We start from the raw sequence: 18,380 nt of genomic DNA, 5'->3' as shown, positions 1-18,380 counted from the left end.
ACAACATTCTAGCCAACGATCTGCCTCATACAAAATGAACCAGCATGATTACTAACATGCACTTTAACATTAATTCGTAGCGAAAGTTTCATATGAATCTCATGCTACTTTGTCACGTATGACTATCTTCGATAAATGAATGAAAATTTATGAGTTTATTATTCAAATATGGTTTTTTTCCATTTTTTTATTGATTTGCATTTTTGTAACCAATCTGTATACGTTTGTGCCTGCTAGTTTCCCGTAGGGTGGTAGTGCCGTCAGTGCCCCTCACGGGGTACACTGTAGGCATTACTAAAGGTTCTTTGCAGCGTCCCTTCGACCCTTAGCTACAACCACTTTCACTCCTTTGACTGTACCTCCATTCATATTCTCTTTCCTCCATCTTGCCAGGCCTATCCACCCTTTCCTAACAATTGTTTCATAGTGCGACTGCGAGGTTTTCCTCCTGTTACACCTTCCAACCTACCTACTCTCAATTTCCTTTTCCAGGGCTGAATGACCTCATAGGTCCCAGTGCTTGGCCTTTGGCCTAATCTCTATATTCCATTCCATTCCTTCCTTTCGTAAATAAGGAAATTACTGCTTTGATTATGCTGCTAACTCTCCTTATCCATTGTAGGCGTTACTTAAGGTTCTTTGCAGCGTCCCTTCGACCCTTAGCTGCAAACCCTTTCATTCCTTTGACTGTACCTCCGTTCATATTCTCTCTCTTCCATCTTACTTTCCACCCTTTCTTAACAATTGTTTCGTAGTGCAACCGCAAAAGGTTCTCCTTTCCACCGCTGAATGACCTCATAGGTCCCAGCTTTTGGCCTCTGGCCAAAACCTCATAATCAATTCTCCTTATCATCGGAAATTCCTTTATGAGGTCAAGGGAGTGACGATAGGCCTTTTCAAGCCGGAGAGAAGATTTAATGTCTGTACTTTCATCTTCTTATCACGTTTTTTTTATTTGGTCAGTCTGACGAACTTGGACTAACTGGCCCTGTTAGAAGTACGGTTAGGAGTCTGTTAGGAGTCTGGTTTAAACGATTACGTTTACGGTCAAGGTTCGCAAAGATAAACTAGTAAAACAATCGCCGAAGTGTCTTCGGCGCTATTGAGTTTTCGTTACAGCCGCTACAGCGTATAATCAGGGTCATCGAAAATACATTTTTCAGTGGTCTTGGTATAAAAAGTGGCTAACTTTAACCGTAAATAAAATAAAAACTATAGGGGCTAGAGGGCTGCAATTTGGTATGTTTGATGATTGGAGGGTGGATGATCAACATACCAATTTGCAGCCCTCTGGCCTCAGTAGTTTTTAAGATCTGAGGGCGGGCAGAAAAAAAGTGCGGACGGACAGACAAAGCCGGCACAGTAGTTTTCTTTTACAGAAAACTGAAACCCTTAGGAGATTTGTGCTATCAGGGTACCTCGCGCGGTGCACTGTAGGCGTTACTTCAGGTTCTTCTCAGCAACCTCTTTAATTCCTTTTACTGTGCCTCCGTTTATATTCTCTTTCTTCCATCATACGTTTCTTAAACCCCTCCTAACAACGGATTCAACGTTATTTTCAGCGCTGAACGACCTCAAAGGTCCCAGCGCTTGACCTAAATCATGTAATCCAATCCTAAACTAAAAAAGGAAGAGAAAAATTGATGTGTGGTGGGAATAAGGAATAAGAAATTACAATCTTTCTTACGCAATACATACATCTGAAGCATCATCCATGATGCAATGTTTAGTAGGAATAACATCACTGAATGACGCATGTTTTATTTTTTTATACATAACATTTCCTTACCGATTAGCGACTAAGTCTCAAGAAACTTCAGCCTTAAACTTCTTAAACCTTTCATACGCGACGTTGAACCCTCACCTCGACACTGACCTTGCACTGACGTCAGACTTTTTGCTTTCAGTTCAGACAGAGAGATAACAGGCCAGTGATATGATTGTGCAAGATAACTCGTAAGATAACTCACTAAGTATTCCTGATGTCGATCACCTTTTGTTCTGACTTGCGCTGGTGTCTTGAACTAGTTCATGAATGGAATCTGAAATTTAGGCCAAAGGCCAAGCTCTGGGATGTATGAGGTTACTCGCCGCTGAAAGGGAAATTGAAAGTGAAAAGTATTTGTTAGGAGAGGGTGGAAAGTAGGGTGGGAAAGAGAATATGAATGGAGGTACAGTAAAAGGAAAACTAGTATATGAAGGTTAAGATGGCAGTGTTGCTGTTTAATCTGTGGTGGGGGTGGCTGGGGATTGTCTCGGTTGCTCCCTGAAAAGTAGAATAGTAAATTTCGTGGAATTGTTCAATATTAGTACACCAAAATTTTTTTTTTATTTTATGCCAGTGTTATATAATAGTTTACAGTCAGTTCACAGTGTATTCCACTGCCTTTTCTGAAAATGTATATACTATACCTGCGACCAAGTTCAAATTCGGTGCACCACGGAATATTTTGGGCATCAAAATGTATTGCTTTAGTTTCTTTATTTGCAGGTAAACTGGAAGAGAATGGGTAGGAGCAGGTAAAGGTTTTATTTTTTTCGTAATGATAATAACTATAATTTTTGTTGTTGTTGTGAAGCAAAATAAACTCAGACTTTCTAAAGCTTCCAAGGAATAAAATAGCCCTACCCTTTCAGAGAGAGAGAGAGAGAGAGAGAGAGAGAGAGAGAGAGAGAGAGAGATTAAAACAGCTGAAGATGGAAAAGGCATAAAATTCATCGGAAGTTCGATGATACTGAGGCGACCTGTTTCAAAATAGACCAGTTAATGTCTGAGAAATGTCAACATATTGTACAACAGGTTTATTAATTTAGGAGACACTGAACTGAAGCGAGTGTATGGTAAAAGAAAGATGACTTAATGTTCACCAAAGGAGAGAGATGAAAAGCCAGTGAGCGAAAAGTAAAAATGGAGGTTGATTGAGATTAAAAGAACCGGTGAATAATCTGGTTATATGTCAATGTTTAAGTCACTAAGCGGCGAAACTAGCTTCGTATCTTTACGGTGAATGATTTTTTCCAGTCATTAAAATTCTTGAAATAATGTAGTTACTATCTTAATACTTCGTCTTTCATCAAATTACTAGTCTGATTTAGGGACTGAAAACATAACCGGGATAATTTAGGCTCTTTTGAAGATGAATTCCGATGGAATTTATACACATACTTGAAAGAGTATTCCCAAAAACCTATTGGCCAGTTTGGTTCCATGGCTTGTTAAGTTACTGCCCAGGAAAGCCCTCCGGCAGTTCAGTAACAGACTGTAATTTCAATATATTTGATAAACCTTACTCAAGAGAATCTCTTTTAGACAAAACTGTCGTTCAACTTCCTTCTCGATGGCGTTAAAGGTCTTGTTTCGAGAATTTCTATTAATTCAGATTGCATATCAATATCAGATGCTGTGCTCTTTTCAACTCCAGTCTTTTGTTGAGTTTTCAAATCCTGGTAAAAAATCACAAGAAAAAAATGTCACAAAAACAGTTTACAATCTTTTCTAGATATTGACCCCAAAGGGTTTTAACCCGGTAAGTATCCACTTTTGCTGCGTGTTTAGTACAAGCCCGTTGGAGATTTAAGTATAAACAAAAGACTGTAAATATCAAAGATAATGACGACCAAGAAGTATTGCGAATTTTTCCCCCTGACTTTATTAGCGGCCACCATAAATGTGACTTTTCCTAGCCAAAATTGTGACTTTTTTTTTCCCCTGTGACTACTACCGGCCACCGGTTTTTCACCCGTCACTAGTCGAGAATTGAAACTGGTTTGAGATTTTACGATAACGCTAGCATTTACGAATAGAAGTTACATTTAAATGGGTCATTACTTTCAGTAAACATAAGATTCTTCAGTAATTTCATGTGTTGTAGGTAATTACATTACTTTATAGCAGCCTCTCCTTAAACAGGTGAAAAGTTTATTCATTTCATTATGAAGGAAATGAGCAGACTACCTGTTCGTGATTGTTTTATTTCAGATAAAAAATCACAACTCTAGATATATTAATATAAAATAAAGGAGATATACAAAAGCGTAGTAAAACCTACGTACGTCATACACCGATGGTAAAAATATCGATGCTTACATGTTGTTTTAGTTATGTGTAAGATTAAGATAAAATTTATTACCACTGTGAAAGAATAATTTACGAAGCAAACAAATCTTTCTTTGGAGGTGAAGACTCTTGCGTGGTTATCGTAAAAACATTCACTTAAATGGATTGCTAAGAGTTCCTGGGCACCTACAGCTTCTCAATGCGTTTGTCGAGCTTCTTCAGTTCCTCTGCTATTTCATTTGGCAGATCGTCACCAACTTGCTCTGTGAAGTACTTTTCTATGTCTCTAACTTCCTGCTGCCAAAAGTCTTTGGGAAGTCTGAAAAGTTCGTCCAGGTCAATGTTCTGGTTTTCTAGCCCATCCATTTTAAGGGAGGAAGGTCTGGGCAGAATTCCTACTGCACTTTCTTCACCGGCGTCATTCCCATCAACACGCTGCAGGATCCAGTCCAAAACACGGACATTGTCGCCAAATCCAGGCCATATGAAACGACCCTTCTCGTCCTTTCGGAACCAGTTGACATGGAAGATCTGAGGAAGGGGTTTATCTGTTCTGTGTTCCATACTTAGCCAGTGCTGCAAGTAATGACCAAAATTATATCCAAAGAAGGGTCTCATGGCAAATGGGTCATGCATGATGACCTTACCCTTGTGTTCAGCTGCTGCTGTGGCCTCAGATCTCATAGCAGCTCCTACCATTACGCCGTGCCTCCAGTTAAAGGCTTCATAGATAAGGGGGACACCTTCTGGTCTTCTTCCACCAAACAATATAGCAGAGATGGGCACACCTTTTGGATCTTCCCACGCAGGGTCGATGATAGGGCATTGGCCAGCAGGTGTGCAGAATCTAGAATTGGGATGAGCAGCAGGCTTTCCAGATTCCTTGCTCCAGTCTGTCTCTCCTAACCAGGAAGTAATGGTAACGTTGTTCGGTATTTCCTTTTCTAGACCTTCCCAGAAGACTCCACCATCACTGGTTTTGGCAACATTGGTGAAAATTGTATTTGAAAGAACAGTCTTCATAGCTACTGGGTTTGTGTGCGTGGAAGTACCTGGGGCTACTCCAAAGAAGCCATTTTCTGGGTTGATTGCTCTTAAGATTCCATCTTCATCAAACTTCATCCAAGCGATATCATCACCTACACATTCTACTTTGTATCCAGGTAGGGAGGGTGTCATCATGGCCAGGTTGGTCTTACCACAGGCAGAAGGGAAAGCAGCAGCAATGTACTTCTTAACTCCTTTGGGGTTTGTGATACCCAAGATAAGCATGTGCTCAGCTAACCAGCCTTCCTTCTTTGCAATTGTAGAACCAATTCTGAGAGCAAAGCATTTCTTTCCTAGGAGGGAATTTCCACCATATCCTGAGCCAAATGAAATGATCTCCTTAGTCTCAGGAACATGGGTTACGATTGTGCGCTCTGGATCGCATGGCCAATTGTTGACAAGATTTTTCTTGAGTGGAAGTGGACATCCCACAGAATGAAGACACTTGACGAAATCCCCATCTCCAAGTGCGTCTAATACAGACTCTCCCATCCTGGTCATTGTGCGCATGGAGGCGACAACATATGGAGAATCAGTCACTTCAACACCAATTTTTGACAGAGGGGAACCTACTGGACCCATGGAATACGGCACAACATACATGGTTCGGCCAGTCATGCAACTGGAAATCTTTATCTGAATAGCTTTCGTGAGGTCATCAGGGGACATCCAGTTGCCCAGAAGTCCCTTGGCGCCGTCCTTGGGCAGAGGAATGGTCTCTCTTCGGTCTTTGGTGACCATGAAAGTTTTGCTCTCAACACGAGCTACGTCCCCAGGGTCGGTGCGAGCGAGCCAACAATTGTTGTATTTGGGCAGAGGTTCAATCATTCCAGCCTGTTGCATGATGTTGAGGTGGTGTCTCATCTCTCGGTCGCTGCCATCGCAAATGTGGATGGCTGATGGTTGGCATAGACGAGCGCTTTCCTCGACAAACTTTCGTACCTGGAATGAATATTCTGCATTAAATTGTGGACAGTAGTTAAGGGTTTCATTAAATCATTTGACTACTTTTCTTTGCTGTCAGATTGAAAGATCATAAGCCAGAAGAAATGTGGCCATGCTAATATCATTGAATTCATTAATAAATTGCATCCGATTACAGCTTACACTGAAGAGCCTAGAGTTAAGCTAATACAAATTAGCTAGTTAAGCAGATACACATAAATTAGGAGAGCACTTAGACCTACCTTTGGTTTTAAACCAACAAGCATTCCCTGGAAGGCTTTTAGGCTTATTTTCTCAAGACTGAGATCCTTCTTGGTAGACTCTGCAAACATTTGTGATGCTTCAGTAATCACACTTGTCAATCTGGAATAGTAAAAAATGATTACTATGGAGGTAAAGACTGCGTTCAACTTTAAGCAAAGAATGATTACTATGGAGGTAAAGACTGCAGTTAACTGCATAATATGAAGCACTCAAGATTGATTTACTTAAGCCTTCAAATGAGCTTATACTCATATAAGATCAAATAAGCTTCTTTCGTTTGAAGCCAAATATTCTACAATGTTTTTCTTAGGTGACCCAATTTGTTTTGTTTATAAATGTAAGATAGCAGAACAGACAGTGCTGTATAAGTAGACTGATTTACCAATGTTGACAACAAAATAAGTTTCAGAAACATCCTCGATAAGTAAATAAAAAAAAAACACTGCAACGATAAAACTTACTGTGCACAACCCACGGTGTTTGCAGAAGTTAGGCCACTGGAAACCATCTCGCACTGAAGAACCAAAAAAATTCAAACTCAAAAGCTTTCCATAAAAAGGTTGGAAACGAAATCGTATGAGGACCACTTCAGCCCGCGTCCTTTGCCTCTGGAGTGTGATCAGAGATGTGTTGTCCCAGTCCCCAGAGCTCTTCCCTTATATCGGAAACGAACCAAGGCTTCTGTGACGTCACGGGACCCCGCGCCTTTGCTTGGTAACAGGTAGTGGAAGAGAAATTGCTTCCAGGCGCCCGCGCGAAGCAGTTTTACTCGTTTTAACTGGCCGTTTTGTCCGGGATGTTGGAGGGCGTCGTTACTCGTCGTATTTACATAATTAATTCACTTGCTTTCCTCATGCGCAGAATGACATTATAAAAAAAAAAACATACACACAAACACGCGTGGCGTCTTCACATACTGATAAGGAGTTTGACCTTTATAACGCCGAGTCACTTCTGACAGGTTATCGTTTGCGTTCTCTGGATAACGTTTGGAGAGAGAGAGAGAGAGAGAATTCATGCTCCTCTTCAACTTGTAAGAATTATATCCTTCATGATCATGGGAATAATATTATCATCATCAGCTATTTTTTTCTTAATTAGAAAGAGTCCTGCCAAATGAAAATCAACCGAATTCAAGACTGTTGTTCTACAATTGTGTTACGTCTCGTGTGGAAAACAACTCTCTGCTGTTGTTTGCCGTTGTTTCGACTATGAGAGATGGACAATTTCCTCGAGCTTTTATCATCTGGCGTTGTTTCACCGATGTAAGCTGACTAAATTGCTTGACATTTTATTCATCCAGGGGCTAGACATTATTATTATTGTTATTATTATTATTATTATTATTATTATTATTATTATTATTAACAACCCCATTCAGTCTTTTTAAGACGGTGAAAATTTCAGTACCCTCGTTTGTATTTTCCTATACTTCACTCTTTTCTTTGCTTGCTAGAGACGTCTTTTGTATATTATTATTTTTATTTTTATTGTTATTCAGGAGATGAACCCTATACTCCTATGGAACAAGCCCACCACAGGGGATGTTGACCCGAAATTCAAGCTTCCAAAGAATATGACGGTGTTCATTTGAAAGAAGTAACGGGAAATACAGAACAGATATAATAATAATAATAATAATAATAATTATTATTATTATTAATAATTATTATTATTATTATTATTATTATTATTATTATTATTATTATTATTATTATTCTCTTCAGTATCGTAAGTTCCTGTTCGACATTTTGATTTGAAAAAATGTGGAACGATTCGTTTCTTCTGTGTATCAGTTTCCTCGCCATGGAAAATTCTCTCGTTATAAGATAGACGAACAGCAGCGAGAGCCGATAACGTAATATAATCTTATCGGTCTTTTATTTTTTTCCCCTGTTGTTAATTTTTCCAACCAGAGGATTATTTGCCCTTGGGCAGAAGTCCGGTGAGGGAACTGTGAGCTATATTTGGACCGTCGAAGTTCAGAAGGACAAAAATAGATTCCAAGCACTTCAAAAGTTGCCCGGGGGTGCGTCGCAAGGTGGGCTTCTTTGTCTCTGTTCAGAGAATGCCGTAGATTTATTATTATTATTATTGTTATTATTATTATTATTATTCAGATGATAAACCCCTATTCATCTGGAACAAGCTCACATGGTCCGTTGACTGGAAATTCCAGCTTCCAAAGAATATGGTGTTCATTAGAAAGAAGTAACAGAAAGTAATACGCAATACGGAAATAGGAGATCAATTATCAGATGGTATTTTTAGTTAGTATTGTATGTTTGTATGTATGTATATTTTTACTGCACAGCAGTAGTAGACTAATGTCTAATGTCCATGACACAAAATAATATTGCTTATATTTGTTCAGTGTTATTAATAAACAAGGCAGTTCCATTGTTCATTAGGCGAGAGATATAATAATGTAGTATGACCTTTCAATGGTAATTTTGTATTTTACGTGGTTATGTCCATTATTTTTGACAGTTTATCCCTTCAGTTGGAATTTTGTTCATTTTCCATATTTGTGAATCCCTAGGCTAAACTTTTTCCTGCTCTATGGAATGAAATGGAATATAGAGTTTAGGCCAAAGGCCAAGCACTGGGACCTATGAGGTCATTCAGCCTTGGAAAGGAAATGGAGAGTAGGTAGGTGTGAAAGGTGTAACAGGAGGAAAACCTCAAAGCAGTTGCACTATGAAATAATTGTTATGGTGGATAGCACGATGGAAGAAAGGTGATATGAATGGAGTTCCAGTAAAAGGAATGAAAGAGGTTGCAGCTAGGGGCCTATAAGGGACGCTTGCAAAGAACCTTTAGTAATGCCCACAGTGCACCCCGTGAGTCTTGCTTTGTGCGCGAAGGTTGAAGCCTCTTCAATGAAGAGTTCCAACTTCGCTTCTCTCCGACTTAACAATTACAAGATAGTTTCTTTCCTGCTTCGATCGTTTCCCAGGATTAAGTGGGCTTTCCCAAAGGCGCAACCACACTGCAGTAAAACGTGTCATGAACAGGTTGTCAACTCATTGCACACACATAATAAACAGGTTGAATACGAGTCAAAGACTTATTGGTAGTCCTAACCAGTGCTTCATATAATTGTCCAGCTCCTGTTTAAGGTCTCATTCTCAACTTACTGTCGTTGACTTGTTTCCAACCAGTATGTGGTATGTATGTGACAACTTGGTGTTTGTTGTGTTTATGAATTGTTTTACTGTAGTGTTAACTACGTACCTGTATCTGTACCATAACAATAGACTATTGTAATGCGTTAAGACTAATATTGCCCTTTTTTTACTTAAACTCTTACATTCTAAGTAACAAATTATGTAACAGGTGGTTAGTTGATTGCGATGGGTTGCAACCGGGGTTGAGAACACTGTGAGGCCAGCAACTTCATCCCCAAAATAAAGACTGGCAGAGAGTAGGGATAATAAATTCCTTTTGTAGCCACTCCAAAGGATATATATATATATATATATATATATATATATATATATATATATATATATATATATATATATATATATATATATATATATATATATATATATATATATATATATATATATATATATATGTGTGTGTGTGTAGAGAGAGAGAGCAAGAGAAGCAGGTACGGAATCCGGTAACCTCACAGGTACTTGCTGCAGTGACGTTTGTCGCGGGGAAACTGACTTTTGAAAAAAAAAGGGAAGGAATCTAGTCCAACTAGGAAAATCCTAGTAGGTAGCCGACGGATAAGTTGACGATATATAAAAAAAAAAAATTTTCGTTATCCGTTTTCTTATTTCAAGTCGAATGAAGTAAAAAATTAAATTTTAAATCGTACTTTGACTTTAGGTGTATATTTTTATTTACTCATTGAAGTACGTATTACATTTTTTTGTGCATAATATGACACCAATGTGCACCCAGCGTGGGAGAGAACGAAAATGACAGATGTAGTTCAGTGCTCGTTTTCTTTACCATAGACGGTTCATGTCAGTTTTCTCTTTCACCTTGAAACACTGACTGAAGTAAAATGTGTACCATCTATTATTGTTATTTTATTATCATCATCATTGGATCTTTCTTAGACAGTGACCCCAAGGGTTTTAACCCGGTATGTATCCACCTTTGCGGCGTGTTTAGTGCAACCCCGTTGGGGATTACCGTAAAAATATAAACAAAAGACTGTAAATATCATAAAGATAATGACCCCCAAGAAATATTGGTCCTAGATAACGGCTCCCGAAAACCCTTGGGGGTCGCTATCTAGGAAAGATCCTTATTATTATTATTATTATTATTATTATTATTATTATTATTATTATTATTATTATTATTATTCAGAAGATGAACCCTATTCATATGGAACAATCCCCAAAGGGGCCATTAACCTGAAATTCATGCTTCCAAAGAATATGGTGCTCATTTGGTCACGAAATCGCAAGATACGTCAGTGCCTAATTACTTATTGGGTCAGTTTTCGACGTAAGAAGCCGACTGACGAAAGCTAAACTAGAGGAACTCCGAATAAACGAATGATATTCGTTTATTTATCACGGGCAGTTATCTGACCAGACAGAACCTTTTCCCAAGTCAACATGTTGATGGGATAGAGACTGATTAATCCACGAAGGTCTCATCTTTGTCGAAATCAGCTGATAAAATTGACCCCCTGCGATGCTCAGTTTTAACCGCCTCTCTCTCTCTCTCTCTCTCTCTCTCTCTCTCTCTCTCTCTCTCTCTCTCTCTCTCTCTCTCTCTCTCTCTCTCTCTCTCTGTTCACCAGTAATCAGGAATACAGTATATTCAGAAACGTATGGCTTTGTCTGTAAATAGTACTTTTATTGGCCTTATTTAAGTTCATAGAGCATTAAGACACATTATATATATATATATATATATATATATATATATATATATATATATATATATATATATATATATATATATATATAGGTGTGTGTGTACTTATAGGTAAATGAAAATAACATACATAATCATTATGAAAGTGTGTTGTGTGTGCAAACATTCAAGTGACGTCAGAATACGAGACAGTGATAAGAAGACAAATAGATAGCTTTGGAATTTACTGTTTTTCTTAAACACAAAATACTCTCTCAGGCACTTTGCACCTGGCACCTTTGATTTCAGAGTAAAGTCTGCTGATTTGGCAGGAGAGGGCTTGTAAATGGTCAGAAGTTTCGAAAGGCAATAAAATAATAGTGTTAGGACGTGTGTCGAGAATGGATTCGACTCTGAAAGATTGCTGTATACACAGAGGATTATCAGTGACAAATTTATCAGATTAATTTCCTTGTCATGTTGTTGTTTATCTATTACTCTCAGTGTACAGTTTGGTGGGCGTTACTTTGTATAAAATGTCTGGGCGAAAACCTCTAAAAACTTATATTTTACAACTGCCAATTAAGTAATGTTATGAGGAAGCGGATGTGACCTAACTTAGTGATTGTTCTTGTAGAACATCACGAACATCAGGACATTTATTTGGACCAGTTTTCTTTTCTGTTGTTCAAGAAGAATACTCAAGTCTGAAGCTTTAGGCTGCCTCATCTCAGTGATAAGTCAAGACTGGGGTTTTATATAATTTTAATGAATTTCTTGTTCCTCTTCGTGAGGGTAATTCATCTTAGCTAAATCTTAAATGTTAGGACAGGCGAGAACTAACAGCCTGAGAAATTTCAGTCTGAGAAACTGTCGACATTCTCCATCACTTAAAGTAATGGTCTTATTTTCTTCATTTTTTTTCTCGTTTTATTAAGTTGCCAATGCCATCGATCTCTCTTTAGGAGGCAACAGTATTCTGTTGCTGTTCTTGTAAGTGACGCCAAATTGTTGAAAAACATCACCTGACGCTAGTCGATTTTCTAATCCACCTTACATTGCATTCTTGGGCAGGCACTAGGATTGACATTCAGCGTCCAAAAGGGGAAAGATGGTTTCCTGTTCTGAGACCGGAAACCTGAATTTGGTAATAACGGGCCTCTTGAATAATTTCAATGATTTTACCAGTACTTTCCAGGAAGTTACTTTAGAAAGTTAGTATTTACTTGTATATATTTATAGACGTAGTTTTGTGAAGGCATTTTTGCTTAAAGATTTTTTAGAGCTTGATAATCTTTATATTTCCTGCTTCAGTTACCTATGCAGTTGTTTAAATCTTTAGTCCACCAATCATCAGTTCTCCCACAAAATCTGGTACTCTCCACTTACTTCTGTGCGCTAGGAAATATACTCCTCTACACCAGTGTAGATTTCTTACTGACTTTTTTTCCAAGATGGTTACACTAACAATTTACTTTCATCGTGTAAAGAAGTGAGAGTGCTGTTTATTTAATCCTTCCTTGTTTTGTTAGAATTCTAATGAAAACCCCGGTATCCAAACAATCAATATGGCAGCATGCAAATCTGCAAGCACAGGCAACTTTTGTAAGCTTCTAAATTCCCAAAACCATCAGAGTAGTTACTGAAGATTTTGACGTTAAGTTTATCAGCTGATTCACCATGGAGCCAAATTCCATTGCTTTTCACTTATGGGTACCTTATAACCCAGAGTGTACCCGTGAAGAATAAAAAGTAACAAAAACATTTGGAACGAAGTCTGCCTGATTGGTTATACTTTTTGCGCGCCTGATTATATTTTGAAATATCATTACCTTATTTCTTCATCTTTTAAGATTGCACAAAATTCAGTATAAATCGTGTTGAAAAAGTATTACTTCTTCTCTTTCCATTATCATTTCATTTATCTCTAATTTCGTTTTATTCCATGCGCAGTTTTGCATCATAAGCTTTGGCGTTAGGCTACTAAAGTAATATAAATCAAAGACAAGATATCATTCTATTTTTTATTAAGAAAATATTCACATCTAAATGCAATCACTCATTTTTTGTACTTGTAAATCCCGGTAGTATACAAAGGTCTAAGAACCATTTTTCCAGGAAATTGAATGCTTTTATGGCTCAAGCATCAAAGATTGTCTAAGTATTTACTTGAAAACTATCGTGCTCTGATTTAAATCGGTAGTTTTCCAAAGGTCGTGTTAAATACATTGACATACAATAAGTAAACCACACTTTCTTTTCTTTTAGTATAATCTGGCCTTATTCTAGCACGGGCTCTTACTCTTAGAGCAGCCTGTGACATATCACAACCAAATTCTTAAGGAAAAAAGACTGTGACTTTATAAAAGCCACCAGCTATCTTATTGGGAGTCTTCTCATCGAAAAGACGGATCAATCTAAACCCTTGTTATAACAGAAGGTTGCGAAAAACATGTTGGAATAGAATAAAATAAATAAATGGTGTTAATGGCATCACCAGCACCAATAAGAACACCACTGCTCTCTCATTTAACGTCAGCACGAACGAATGTCATATCCGCTCGGTTCGTCGTCAGTAGCCTTGAAACCGCGTCTGGAGGAAGGAAGGAATGTATGCATGCACAGGATCTCTTTCACGAGGTAGGATACAGGAGACCTCTCACATGACGTCCCTAGGCCACGCCTCCTTCGTGGCCTTGTCAATCCTCCTCTGGTTTCCCTGCTTCAGCGGCAAACTAGACCCCATCAGGTGGATGTTGGGGAAGTGAGAGAAAGCGCCTTCCCCTGCGGGAAGCCCAGACGCGCTTCCTCTCTGGAGCAGTTCCTGGTAGGCTCTGGTTATGTCAGCGCGGGACATCAGGATGCCGCCGCCGTTTCCTCCCTTCCTCGACATCCTGGGGATGGCCGCCTCCTTCTCCGCTTGCTTGGCGAAGTGGGGGTCCTCCTGCGCAAGCCAGTAGTTGTTGTAAGTAGGCAACGGGTCGGTGTGGTAGTCCTGTTGCAGCAGAGTCATCAGGTGGAGTTCTCGCTCCGAAATCCGGTTCTTTGGCGTCTGTAGAGAGAAAAGGTTTCAGGTTTAATATCAGCTAGTTTTGACAGTTTAGTCATTTCTTTCAAAGTCTCAGGGATATTTGGTTACTCTTTCATTATAGGAATAGTCTTGAGAACACGATTTGACTCTCACCTTGCAGCCCATTCTCGACTCGGATTCAGCTGCGTTAGCTTCGACGTGGTGGCTTTTCGTGATAGCTTTGGTGACCTGGTTCAGCACGTTTTCTAACCTGGAAGGAAGAATGAAATACAACGTTACAAATGTGTATATTTGATTAGTTCTTACGCACGAGTTTCTAGTTACTTTTGCATCAGCATTTGAAAATGCAAAAATCAGTTTTTCGTTTAAACTAACTTTGCACCTTCTATCACTCTTTTGAATCCCCAAGTCTTTTAATGGATTCGTATGTGATATGAAACAAAAAAAGTATCAAGCACTTGTGTATCAGATCTCAGTTCAAGCATAGCAGAAGTTTTAGTCTCGTGTCTTGCTGCTAAAATAAAATAACAAACCACACTGTGTTCTGTATTTGTCCTTAGCTGTTCTGTGTATAAGGAAACAAGAGTGAATTTTTTCTATTGGCAAGCTGCTGCTGACATTTATGGACGTGCAGCTTCAGGACAGGTTTCTGGCTCTAAAAAAAAAAAAAAAAAAAAAAAAGCGATGCCAGGAACCGCCCACAAACACGTGACTTATTGAATCTGCACTTTACAACTGGCAGTTGTACGTTTGTTTGTTAACTAATGCAATATTATTTGGACAAAAAGATAATAACTTACTTTGTAGCATGCATGACGTTGCTGGAGGCGCTTTTGTTAGCGAAAATCATCTTTTTTGTTTGTTCTTGAACGCTCTTGAGAACCTGCTTCCCTTGATGCCGTCCGTACGGGTTGTACGTTAATTCCAACGGTATTCCAAGGACCGAGTGATGAGGCCTGACTTCGAGCTCCAAGTAGGAATATCTCAAGTAAATTCACAAACACACGAGAGACAGAAATGCCTGTAGTTAAATGTTGCTCGGTGGCACGGGACGAGTGTAATATCTCTCTCAGCGGACTTTCTCTCCCTTATATACCAGCTCGGCGGCCGGGGTACCATTCTGGGAAGCAAGTAGTTGCCCCGGCGACCGTTCTTCGAAACGCGCGTCAGGTTCGGCCCGTACCTCCCCCTTGCGTTTGCAACCACTGGGTACCCCTCGGCATGGTTTTGTCCTCACCGCCCCCACTCCCTCCTCTCCGCCCACCGGCATCCAACTCCCCTGGCAACTGGTGCTGAAGTCCACTACACACGCCCACCTGCCCATGATGCTTGCTTGCTTGTATATTTCATCATCCATCCGGGGAAATTCTTGATGCATTCTTCTTCCACGACTTGTTTGTAAACCTTGTAAATTTCCCAGTTAATTTCTGTCAGTTTTCTTCTCAGTATAAGTAGTAATCGCCTGTAATCCCCCAAGTTTTACTTCCTTTGCATCACGACTAAAAAAAAAAATAGGCACTTAGCACAATTTGTCGTCCTACTCCGCAGTTGTGTGACGCTAGTTTTTAGTATTAAATCAATCAGTCGCCCTACTTCCAAAGTGTTGTTGACCTCGAGATATATTAAGAAGGTTAAGCTAAAACTGAACTCTCTTGATGTTATCTCTTTCTCTCTCTCTATTTATATTGATGATTGACGAAATTTAATTACGCAGCATCAAATGTCACTGACGCCTATATTTCGGCGATTTTGTGTATCGATACATAAACGCTGTAATGGACTGATTTCGAGACTTAAGAAATATTTTGAGTTATCGTCTGCGAATGGATGTTGCTGTAACCAGATATGTCTGTGAATTGCGATTTTAATTTTTCGCTCGTAAACTTGTGTAATTGAAGCGTTGCGAATGTTCTGTGTGATAGAGCGTACGCGAACGCTCATACATACATACACACACATATATATATATATATGTGTGTATATATATACATATATTTATGTATATATATATTATGTATGTATATATAACGTATACATATATATATAAATATATACTGTGTAAAATAAATAATCCTAACAAGTATTGCGTTTTATATTGTACTGACTTGTTAATGAGTATATACTGCGCTTCACCTCTAAGACATATACGCATCAAGGCCAGCAGGCGTGTATACTTGCAAAGCACTCAAATTTATGACACAGAGAGAGAGAGAGAGAGAGAGATTTCCAAACCCAAACCTCGTAAGTGCATTGTAGGAAAATTCCTTGTGTATTCATCACAAATGACGCGACTTCAAATTTTTTATTTTTCATGACAGAAAATATCAGAATTGCGAAAGGTCCAAATTAGTCGCCTCCTCTCAGACACCTGAACGAGTCAGGGCTCCCCAGTAGGCCTAACCTAACCCGGGCCGACCAAGGCCTACGAATGGCGTTCGTAGAACCGGCGGCGTCGCCACGAGCGGTACGGACTGGTTCTGGCCAGTTCAGATGTCGTTTGAGGGTGAATTTCGTCAGTAAATCCAGGGCCCGCTTGCATTTAGCAACTCTGAAACAAAGGGGGTACAAACGACAGACGGGTTTCTGGATGAGAGTTATGGAATGTCATTCTCAGTGGGAAATTTTTTTTTTTTTTCGGGAATGCGGAAAGAATATGATGAAGTTTGGTATTCATTTTTGTTATCCATCTAAAACTATATATAAATTATATACAGTTTTTGGTAAACTTAAATAACCATTTATCTGAGTCTCACATGTTCATGCGCACGCTGATATATATATATATATATATATATATATATATATATATATATATATATATATATATATATATATATATATATATAATTAAGTATATATTAAATGCTTTTATACAGTGTGTACATCGCCAGTGTTTGAATGGAATAGCTTAAGAATCTGATACTACATTGATTTTAGAAACTGGCGTGTCAACCCTTTTCCATTTAGACCATTTCTGTTTATTTTTATATATTTAGTTATTTTTTTATTTTATTTATTTATTCATTTTATTTATTTATTCATTTTTTTAGAAACTAGCGTTTTCAAGCCTTTTCCATTTAGGCCATTTCTGTTTATTTTTATTTATTTATTTTTGTATTTTATTTGTTTATTTATTTAAATTTTTTTTTTTTGGTAGTTAAGGATGTATTGAGCGAAGGGATTAGGAATGGAAATCAGTGGCCTCTCCTATATCGTTGCCAGAAGCACGATTATGGCTAACTTTAACTTTAAATAATATAAAAAAAAAAAAACTACTGAGGCTAGAGGGCTGCAATTTGGTATGTTTGATGACTGGAGGGTGGATGATCAACATATCAATTTGCAGCCCACTAGCCTCAGTAGTTTTTAAGATGTTGGGACGGACAGAAAAAGTGTGGACAGAATAAAGTGCGGACTGACAGACAAAGCCGGCACAACAGTTTTCTTTTACAGAAAACTAAGAATGGCAGGAATCTCTCGAACCGGTCGGTATGAAGGTAGGTAGGCCTAAGTTTGGGTGAAACTGAGGTTTTGGTATCCAGAAAGCTGAGAGGAGGAGATTATAGGTTGTTTATTCTGGATAGGAGAGGCTTAGATTTAAACCAGGTAGAGATTTTTCAGATATTTAGAAAATACTCTTGAGCCAGGCGGGAGTGTGTGTGCACGAGGACCTCGCTTGTTCAAAAAGAAAAAAAAATTAATAAATAGTTTGAAGAAAAGAAGATATTATTTAGCTTATTTAAAGGAAAATTAGGTGACCATCACACCAGAGGTGCCGTTGCAGAGACTACGCAATTATGCGCACCCAATCCCCTATACGTACCAGGAAGCCCTGGTACGTACAGGTCTTCGATGGGCCGATCCGCTCATTACCGAGTCGATGCGGGTGTTCTTTTCTGAACAGCAACGGGATACAGTCGGATTGTGTTGGCTATTAATAGGCTGTCTTCATTCGTATTGCCAATGGTGTTAACAGCCTTATTTTTGGCTATGAATATAATATCTCCATTGGTATGGATAATGGTGTCAGCGGCTTATTTTTAACTCATGGCTGTAGAGAATGCACGAGGAAAGTAGATAATGATTGCAGGGATATATTTTTAGTAGGTTTTTTCGTACTAGAGAGAGAGAGAAATAAAATGACAAGCAGTCAACTAACAATATTTTTTTTATCTTTTTACATGACAGATAATATTGGTG

The 18,380-nt window shown here is 38.7% G+C and overlaps 2 protein-coding genes across 2 annotated transcripts; both read right to left on the bottom strand.

The window, feature by feature from the left end:
* Positions 1 to 3,956: 3,956 nt before the first annotated feature.
* Positions 3,957 to 7,148, bottom strand: LOC136830169 (phosphoenolpyruvate carboxykinase, cytosolic [GTP]-like). Its single transcript, XM_067089424.1, has 3 exons — positions 6,775 to 7,148; positions 6,292 to 6,412; positions 3,957 to 6,046 (listed from the first exon to the last, which is right to left on the bottom strand). Exons 1-3 carry the CDS (start codon positions 6,819 to 6,821, stop codon positions 4,244 to 4,246), a joined length of 1,971 nt encoding a protein of 656 aa, XP_066945525.1. The 5' UTR covers positions 6,822 to 7,148; the 3' UTR covers positions 3,957 to 4,243.
* A 6,011-nt stretch (positions 7,149 to 13,159) lies between these two features.
* LOC136830168 (uncharacterized) lies at positions 13,160 to 15,391 on the bottom strand. The gene is made up of 3 exons (XM_067089423.1): positions 14,981 to 15,391; positions 14,334 to 14,430; positions 13,160 to 14,201 (listed from the first exon to the last, which is right to left on the bottom strand). Exons 1-3 carry the CDS (start codon positions 15,028 to 15,030, stop codon positions 13,809 to 13,811), a joined length of 540 nt encoding a protein of 179 aa, XP_066945524.1. The 5' UTR covers positions 15,031 to 15,391; the 3' UTR covers positions 13,160 to 13,808.
* Positions 15,392 to 18,380: the final 2,989 nt, after the last annotated feature.

Source organism: Macrobrachium rosenbergii, chromosome 46, assembly GCF_040412425.1.
Source record: "Macrobrachium rosenbergii isolate ZJJX-2024 chromosome 46, ASM4041242v1, whole genome shotgun sequence".
Taxonomy (NCBI): domain Eukaryota; kingdom Metazoa; phylum Arthropoda; class Malacostraca; order Decapoda; family Palaemonidae; genus Macrobrachium; species Macrobrachium rosenbergii.
The sequence above is the reverse complement of the archived record's forward strand: the minus strand, read 5'-3'. Positions and strand labels throughout refer to the sequence as shown.